The sequence below is a fragment of the Babylonia areolata genome, chromosome 30 (genome assembly GCF_041734735.1).
Source record: "Babylonia areolata isolate BAREFJ2019XMU chromosome 30, ASM4173473v1, whole genome shotgun sequence".
NCBI classification, from domain to species: Eukaryota; Metazoa; Mollusca; class Gastropoda; order Neogastropoda; family Buccinidae; genus Babylonia; species Babylonia areolata.
In genome coordinates, this window is record NC_134905.1 from 2,197,183 (window position 1) to 2,207,182 (window position 10,000).

General features: G+C 46.6%; 1 protein-coding gene across 1 annotated transcript in view; it reads right to left on the reverse strand.

Moving 5' to 3' along the window:
- Positions 1–6,823: 6,823 nt before the first annotated feature.
- Positions 6,824–10,000, reverse strand: part of LOC143275467 (uncharacterized) — an 11,312-nt gene continuing 8,135 nt past the window's right edge. The window contains exon 5 of the mRNA XM_076579612.1: positions 6,824–8,008. Within this exon, the coding sequence (XP_076435727.1) occupies positions 7,385–8,008 (624 nt within the window). The 3' untranslated portion in view covers positions 6,824–7,384. The remainder of the gene's footprint in view (positions 8,009–10,000) is intronic.

The window sequence follows — 10,000 nt, forward strand, 5'->3', positions numbered from 1 at the left end:
TTGTCACGGTCCACTGCAGATTCCTCCCAGGAGTCAGGGTTGATATCAAACGCTTTCAGAGAGACTTTCAGAGTATCTCTGAAGCGCTTCTTCTGACCTCCGTGTGATCTCTTCCCTTGTTGCAGCTCGCCATAGAAGAGCCTTTTGGGCAGCCGATGGTCTGGCATGCGCGCCACGTGTCCAGCCCAGCGAAGCTGGGACTGCATCAGGATGGTGAAGATGCTGGGAAGGGTGGCTTTTGCGAGCACCTCTGTGTCTGGGGTCTTGTCTTGCCACTTGATGTTCAGTAGCTTCCTTAGGCATGTTGTGTGGAAGTGGTTCAGCTTCTTGGCATGTCGTTGGTACACTGTCCAAGTTTCGCAGGCGTACAGTAGTGTGGGGAGAACTACTGCTCTGTAGACCTTTAGCTTGGTCTCAAGACTAATGCCTCTTCTGTTCCAGACATTTGCATTGAGTCTACCAAAAGTTGCGCTTGCTCTTGCAATCCTGACGTTCACTTCATCGTCGATGGTCGCATTTCGTGACAGTGTGCTGCCAAGGTATGTGAACCGCTCCACCGCACTGAGTCTCTGACCGTTGACTGTGATGTTGGGCTCAACGTAGGGTTTCCCTGGGGCTGGCTGATGGAGAACTTCAGTTTTCCTCGTGCTGATGGTAAGGCCGAAGTTCCTGCTGGCAGTGGCAAACTTGTCGACGCTGAGTTGCATGTCAGCTTCAGATCCAGCGTTGAGGGCACAATCATCAGCAAACAAAAAGTCTCTGATGATGTCTGTCATGACCTTCGTTTTTGCTTGAAGCCTTCTGAGGTTAAACAGCTTGCCATCTGTTCGGTACTTTAGGCCGATTCCAACATCGCCATCTCTGAAGGCATCAGTAAGCATTGCAGAGAACATGAGGCTGAACAGCGTTGGAGCCAGGACGCAGCCTTGCTTGACACCATTTGTGACAGCAAAAGGAGCAGATGTTTCACCACTGTCCTGGACTCGAGCCTGCATGCCTTCATGGAATTGGCTGACCAAGGAAATAAATTTCCGAGGGCATCCGTACTTGGCCATGATCTTCCACAGTCCCTCTCTACTCACGGTGTCGAAGGCCTTAGTGAGGTCGACATAGGTGGAGAACAGATCAGCATTTTGCTCCTGACATTTCTCTTGCAGCTGCCTTGCAGCAAACACCATGTCAGTGGTTCCGCGCTCTTTCCGGAATCCACATTGGCTCTCAGGCAAATGACCTTGGTCAAGGTGTGCTGTGAGGCGGTTAAGTAGGATCCTGGCAAGTATCTTGCCTGCGATGGAGAGCAAGGAAATGCCCCGATGGTTATCACAGGCTTGCCGGTTCCCCTTTCGCTTGTACAAGTGAATGATAGATGCATCTTTGAAATCCTGGGGGATCGTCTCTTCTTTCCACATGAGTGAGTACAGCTGATGAAGCTTCTCAGTCAGCACAGTGCCTCCATCCTTGTAGACCTCTGCTGGTATGGAGTCTGAGCCAGGTGCTTTGCCACTGGATAGCAGACGGATTGCTTTCTGGGTCTCAAGAAGTGTTGGCGGATCGTCCAGTGCTTCGTTGGTGGGGACTTGTGGGAGACGGTCTATGGCTTCATCATTTATGGAGGAAGGGCGATTTAAGACACTGTTGAAGTGCTCAGCCCACCGTTCGAGAATGTTCTCCTTCTCGGTGATCAAGGTATTCCCATCTGCACTGAGGAGGGGGGATGATCCTGAGGATGTGGGGCCGTAGACTTCTTTTAAGGCATCATAGAACCTCTTCATATCGTGCCTGTCAGCATATCCCTGGATCTCATCAGCTTTGTCACTCAGCCACTTATCCTGCATCTGGCGTAACTTTTGCTGTACAGTCCTGCGGATGGCATTGTATGCATCCTTTTTTGATGTGGACTTTGGGTTGCTCAGGTGGGCTTGATGCAGACGGCGTTTCTCATCCAGAAGCTGCTTGATTTCATCACAGTTTTCATCAAACCAGTCTTTGTGCTTTCTGGTCATGGGTCCAAGGGTCTCTGAAGCTGTACTATAGATCAGCTCACGCAGGGTCCTCCAGTCAGACTCCACATTCTGGTTGTCCAGAGAGGCGGATTCCAGACGATCTTCCAGCAGCTCCACAAAGGACTGTTTGATGGTGTTGCTTTTCAGCTTAGCGATGTTGAGCCGTTTTGGAGCCTTCTGGCCTTGGGGGCGTCTCTTGGGTTGGATTCGAATATTCAGCTTCGAGACTACAAGGCGATGGTCTGTCCAACACTCGGCGCCGCACATGGTCTTTGTTACACGTACGTCTTGCCTATCCCTTTTCCTGACGATGACATAATCGATGAGATGCCAATGCTTTGAGCGAGGGTGCATCCATGACGTCCTGTTACGGGTAGGGAGGCAGAAAACTGTGTTGGTTATCAGCAGTTCGTGCTCTGCACAGGTCTGAAGCAAAAGCAATCCATTTGGGTTGCAGTGGCCCACACCGTGCTTTCCAATCACTCCATCCCAGGAGATGTAGTCAGAGCCAACTCTAGCATTGAAGTCCCCAAGAATGATGAGCTTGTCTGCTTTAGGGATGGCAGCAATGACAGAGTGAAGGTCCTCGTAGAACTTCGCCTTCACTTCATCCGGGTTGGTCATGGTTGGGGCGTAGGCACTGACAATGGTGAGGTGCTTCTGGCCAGATGCCAGTGGGAGTTTCATGGTCATAAGCCTATCGTTGACTCCCTTTGGGATTCCAGCTAGCTTGCTGACAAGTGCTGTTTTTACTGCAAAACCAACGCCAGCCTCACGTCGCTCTTTGCTTCCTCGTCCACTCCAGAAGAAGGTGTAACCAGATCCCCGTTCACAGAGCTCGCCTTCGCCTGCAAGCCGAGTCTCACTCAAGGCTGCGATGTCGATGTTGTATCTGGCGAGTTCGGATGCAACTAGTGCTGTTCTCCTTTGGGGTCTGTCTGCGTTATCTCTGTCCAGGAGAGTCCTTATGTTCCAAGCACCAATGGTGAGAGGAACGATCCTTGTTTTTTTCTTTTCTTTCTCTTTGTTTCGACCGCTGATGTAGGGTCCCCGCCAGCCGCGGTATGCTGGCCAGGGTGATATGGAGCAGGCAATTTTTAGGGCACCTTTTCTAGCCCCTTCCTCATGCCAGGGAGGTGAGCAGTGCATTCCTAAAGAGGGCTGCTCAGACGCTCAGACGGCTGCCGAGCTCCATCGCTGCTCCTGTCGACGAAGAACGACCCTATGGCCTGAGCCGCCTGCGTGCAGGTCTGCGGCTGCGACTGCCAGTGTACCCACACCTGTCGTTTCGTCGCTCGCCTGTCGCCACAGGACTTGGGGGTGATGAAATGATGAAGGATGAAAGGTCATTTTGGATGACTGATGACTTGCGCGATGAGTTTGTTTAAAGTGAAGAGGAGTTGCGCAACGTCGACCTCACTCTCTCGTCCGGGTCCACCAATTTCCAGTGGCAAGACTAAGTCGAGACGACTGGAGGATGAGCACGGATGCAGTGGATGACCAAGATATCCTTTCGGTGTCTCATCTTGCTCTCTGCACTCCACAGTGCGTTGCTGTAACCGCCTTCCTCTCCGTTGAACCGGTAGGTTTCTTCCGCAGATTCTGCCGGATCCAGACTTCGCATACATGGGTAGACACACCCCGGGGGCCAACTGCGTGTGGCATGTACACAGCACAGTGGAGCTAGATGGCCGTCGGTGGCTCTCCTGAGCCGACGCCCTTTTATGGATCTCCATAAGGGTGTCTAGCCACCCGCCTCACCAGTCCCAGTACGTGCTGCACACGGAACCTCGGTATATCGTCTCATCCGAATGACTACACGCTCAGTTTTGATTTTCCAGTCAACCTTGGGGGAGAAAGGGCGAGAGTGGGAATCGAACCCACACCCTCACGGACACTCTGTATTGGCAGCTGAGCGTCTTAACCATTCTGCCACCTTCCTCCGACAAAGAGGAAGGGTTTATATCAATCTATATCCGCTGTCAACACAACTCGAGTGCCAACAGAACAACGTTGTGGACGTGGTAGTCAAAATGTTGTTGAGAGGAAGTCCGTTGTGTATCCCACCTGGTCCACTTTCTCTCTCTCTCCCCTCCTCCCCCTTTGTCCCCACATCCGCAAATGGGCGAGAGGAGGAGGGGTGGAGGGGGTGGGGGTAGGGTACGTGGGCGTCGCACGTCGGACATAGACCGATTTATGATAGTCAGTCGTGTCCGACTATGACCACCTGAACAGCAGAGGAAGCATTTGCTGTCCCGACTATCTGGGGCTAGAATCTGATTATGGTGGAGAGTGTCTTGCCCAGGTTACATCCCTCCACTCTCTCCGCCAAGAGGTGGTGGTGGGGTGGGGGAAGGGTAGGACAGTTCAGTTGGCGTTGGGATGGTTCCCAAAGGCCGACTGGCCCTCAAGGATGCATAATGGATTGAGGATGTTGAGAATCGCAAACCGGTTATTCTTCAGTTCACAACGTGATGGAATTGTGTGTGAAGTTCAAGCATGTTGTAAACTGTTCTTCAATCAACGAAGTGTGTGTGTGTGTGTGTGTGTGTGTCTGTGTCTCTGAGTGTCTTTTTTTTTTGTTTTTGTTTTTTGGTACACTTACAGTTGACTTCATCAAGTTTTTGCGCCTTATAAATATTATTATTAGTAATAGTAGTTCTTTTTTTTTTAATGTATTTATCTATTATCTATCTACTTATTTATTTACTTATTTCTTTTTATTTTATTTTACTTTTTTTTCTCAAGGCCTGACTAAGCGCGTTGGGTTACGCTGCTGGTCAGGCATCTGCTTGGCAAGGAAGAGAGAGAGGGAGAGACAGAGACAGAGAGAGAGAGACAGACAGGCATAGTAAGGAAGAGAGAGAGGAAGAGACAGAGAGAGAGAGACAGACAGACAGGCATAGTAAGGAAGAGAGAGAGGAAGAGACAGAGAGAGACAGACAGACACGCATAGTAAGGAAGAGAGAGAGGGAGAGACAGAGAGAGAGAGAGAGACAGACAGACAGGCATAGTAAGGAAGAGAGAGAGGGAGAGACAGAGAGAGAGAGACAGACAGACAGACAGGCATAGTAAGGAAGAGAGAGAGGGAGAGACAGACAGACAGACAGGCAGGCATAGTAAGGAAGAGAGAGAGAGACAGACAGACAGACAGACAGACAGGCATAGTAAGGAAGAGAGAGATACAGAGACAGACAGACAGACAGACAGACAGGCATATAAGGAAGAGAGACAGGCAAACAGACAGACAGACAGGCATAGTAAGGAAGACAGACAGACAAAGACAGAGACAGACAGACAGACAGACACGTCCCACAAGCATGCTTACCACTTACCCGGAAAGCTAAAAAAAACACCAGACCGAAGAGGAAGAAAATGTATTAATAATTATATCATTATATTTCCGTTGCAAAAAACCACTCGAATGCCAACAAAACCATTCATATTTTATCACTGTGCGAAGACCACTTTGGAAGCATGGCTTTGGTTACAATCTGAATCGACTGGGAACGGAGGTAGATCAATATCTTAAATGTCAGCAGCAATAACAACAACAAAACAACGACACAAACAACCCCAACAACAATAACAAAAGTTGAAAAAAAACCCAAAAAACACATCATGTGCGTTTCTCCTAATGACCTGAAATTACACACTTAACACACACACACAAAGTCACTTAACTGACACACACATATGCACAGATACAGGCACAGACACACAGAGACAGTCACAGAGACACACAGACATACACAGACACACGCATACAACAGATATATATATATATATATATATATAGAGAGAGAGAGAGAGAGAGAGAGAGAGAGAGAGAGATTCGTACATGCATACACATAATATACCCACACATACACATATGTGCCATCCATTAAAACATGCACTATATACAGGTTGATCCAACTAAAGAAACACACTTGAATTATGACAAAACATTGCACCAAAAGGTCATAATTAATTAAAAAAAATTTAAAAAAATTTTATTTTAATTCAATGTCCATATTAAACGCTCCAAAACCACATCGAACATCCGAGATCAGTCGCACACATCACAAAAACCCAACTGCAACACCCAAAAATTCAGCCCCACCATTTCTCCCTTTTGCTTCTCCACACAACACCTCAACAACACACACTGAAAACAAGCACACACACACACACATTCGGGCGGAAACAACCGAGGGGTTAACTCACTCAGTACGGCCAGTCCTCTCTTCTCCTCTACACAGACCCCTCGGATGTCCAGTGGGTGTCTCAATGACCCAACCTTTAGCTTCCGTCGTCAGAATTGTGGTATTCTTTGTCAACATTCACGTCTTCAGTATAAGAGCCTTCCGCTTGCAATATTTTGATGATGGTAATTGGGGTGAAACGCTGTTAACGTCGTCTCTTTCGCCGTTCGTATGGAGAGAGTTAAAGCGTTGGACTTTCAATCTGAAGGTCCTGGGTTCGAATCTCGTGTAACGGCACCTGGTGGGTAAAAAGGGCGGAGATTTTTTTTTCTTTTTTTTCCGATCTCCCAGGTCAACATAATTATATGTAGACCTACATAGTGCCTGAACCTCCTTCGTGTGTATGCGCACGTAGAAGATCAAACACGCACGTTAAAGATCCTGTAATCCATGTCAGCGTTCGGTGGGTTATGGAAACAAGAACATACTCAGCATGCACACGGAGTATGGCTGCCTACATGGCGGGGTAAATAAACTATATATATATATATATATATATATATATATATATATATATATATATATATATGTATATATATAGATAGATAGATATATAACTGGTCATACGGGGAGTTGATGAGGAGGAGGATGACAATGACAACGCTACGTCACCGCCATCAGATGATAATGATAATGATGATGATAAAGATTATGACGTGACGATGACGAAAACGCCATCGACACCCATGAGAAGAAGGTACCGTGTGTATCGTTGTGATGATGATGATGATGATGATGATGATGAAGAAGAAGAAGAAGAAGAAGAAGATGATGATGATGATGATGATGATGATGATGATGATGATGATGATGATGATGACGACGGCAACACTTTGTCAACAGCCTTAAGGAGAAGGTAACGTTGTGTCCCGTGTGTGTGTGTGTCGATCCGATGGCGATGACAATGGTGACGACGACGACGACGATGATGATGATGATGACGATGACGACGACGACGACGACGACGGCGACGAAGACACTCTGTCACAGCCATCAGAAGAAGGTGACGTGTGTGGTTCCGGAAGTGTCGTTCTCATGACCAGATGACAATGACGACGATGAAGATGATGATGATGATGACAATCACGACAACGATAACGACAACACCACCACCACCAGTGTCAGCAGCCGCAGTCAGAAGAAAGAGACGCCTCCGCCGCCCCGTAAGCCAGCCGTGAGGAAGGACACACGCCTGACGGTCCTCCTCAGCCCCTGCAGGTCGTTCCAGGCGTAGTCATACCTGTGGAGGGCGGCCTCCACCACCCTCCGCGCCCTCGCCCCGCCCTGCGCCAAAGGAGCTCGGCGCACGAACACACTGCACTTCTTTTCGCCCACCGCTTCGTCCACCTCCTTCCGGACGTCGTCGCCGCGCCCCAGAAGCAGGTCCTCCCAGGTGGAGGGCTGTCCCTGGCCCTGGCCGGGAGGAGGAGGAGGAGGTTGGGTCAGGAGCCTGTGCAGCACCACCAGCTTCCTGCTCGTCCCTGCAGGCTGCACAGCCAGCTCGTACAGCGCCGCGGAGGTGGTGGGAGGGTCGTCGTCAGGGTGATGGTGGTCGCCCAGGCTCTGACCCCTCCTCCTGTAGCCTCGTGATGGGTCGGCGTCACAGCGAGGCTCCCAGTCCTCCTGCCGCTGTCCCTCCGCCGGCGGAGGGGGCAAGGCAGGGGAGATGACTAGCTGCCATGGGGACCACGACAGGTGGCGCAGAGTGAACGTCCTTGGTGAGATGATCTCCCTTTGGATAGGCGCCTCTCTGTCGATCTGTTGGGGTTTGTGTGGGAGAAGATGTGCAAGGACATATAAAGGCCGACGTTAAACTGCGGACGTTTGTTCTCATACATAGCTGAACTACAGACGTATAAGGACAGTGTTTGAACTACCGACATATGAGGACAGTGGTTGAACTACAGACATATAAGTACTGACGTTAAACTACTGACAAGATTTTTTTTTCAATAAGTACACACACATTATAAGGACAGTGGTTAAACGACAGATATATAAGGACAGTGGTTAAACTAAAGACATATAAGAACAGTGGTTAAACTACTGACATATAAGAACAGTGGTTAAACTACAGACATATAAGGACAGTGGTCAAACTACAGACATATAAGGACAGTGGTCAAACTACAAACATATAAGGACAGTGGTCAAACTACAAACATATAAGGACAGTGGTCAAACTACAGACATATAAGAACAGCGGTCAAACTACAGACATATAAGGACAGTGGTTAAATTACTGACATATAAGGACAGCAGTTAAATTACTGACATATAAGGACAGTGGTTAAACTACAGACAAATAAGGACAGATTATAAACTACAGACATTTTAGGACAGTGGTTAAACTACAGACATATAAGGACAGTGGTTAAACTACAGACATATAAGAACAGTGCTCAACCTACAGACACATAAGGACAGTGGTTAAACTACAGACATATAAGGACAGTGGTTAAACTACAGACATATAAGGACAGTGGTTAAACTACAGATATACAAGGACAATGGTTAAACTACAGATATATTAGGACATATGATCAACTACAGACATATAAGGACAGTGCTCAACCTACAGACATAAAGGACAGAGGTTAAACTACAGACATATAAGGATAGATTATAAACTACAGATATACAAGGACAGTGGTTAAACTACAGACATATAAGAACAGTGGTTAAACTACAGACATGTAAGAACAGTGGTTAAACTACAGGCATGTAAGAACAGTGGCTAAAGTACAGACATGTAAGAACAGTGGTCAAACTACAGACATATAAGGACAATGGTTAAATTACAGATATATTAGGATATATGATAAACAACAGACAAATAAGGACAGTGCTCAACCTACAGACATAAAGGACAGATTCTAAACTACAGTTATATAAGGACAGTGGTTAAACTACAGAAATATAAGGACAGATGATAAACTACAGATATATAAGGACAGACGTTAAACTACCGACGCAGTTCTTATAACGACAGTGGTTAAACTTCAGACATATAAAGACAGGTGTTGAACTAACGAGATATAAAAACAGTGGTTAGAACTGCACAATTAATCAGGACAGACGTTCAACTAGCGACAAATAAGGAGAGGTGTTGAACAACGGATATTTTACAGACATTGGTTGACTAACAGACAAAATATGGACGCATTTCTTTATCTTACCCTATCTGACTTCACCCTGTGTCCTGTTACCTAATGTTGTCTTTACCTCACCTCACCACACCTTACCTTCCTTTGCCTCAATTTACCTTACTATATCGTGATCAACAATAACAAAAACAGCAACAAGAGAGGCAAAGCCTTCAAGACTCACTTGTGATACACTTTTTAAAAATCCAAGCTTTTTATGTACTGAGTATAATTTCAAAATATAATGTTTAAGATGAGAAAGATCAGTTTAAAGCAAATTAAGTCCCCTAGCATTAATTACAGAGTAATTTCCCTTTTTTACTTACTGCACCAATAACGTTTGTAAAATAAATAAAACTCCCATGCTTAGCAAAAGAAGTTCCTGTTTGAACAAAAAATGATAATAATGACTCCTCTTGTTGTTGTGTCAGAATAAGAGGTCAAAGTGACAAGTTTAGAGAATACAAAAAATATAAATATAACAGTAAATGCAGTTTGCATATAATTAGGCTTCATTTTTGTGTGTGTGTGTGTGTGCCCATCCCAGAGGTGCAATATTGTTTTAAACAAGATGACTGGAAAGAACTGAATTTTTCCTATTTTT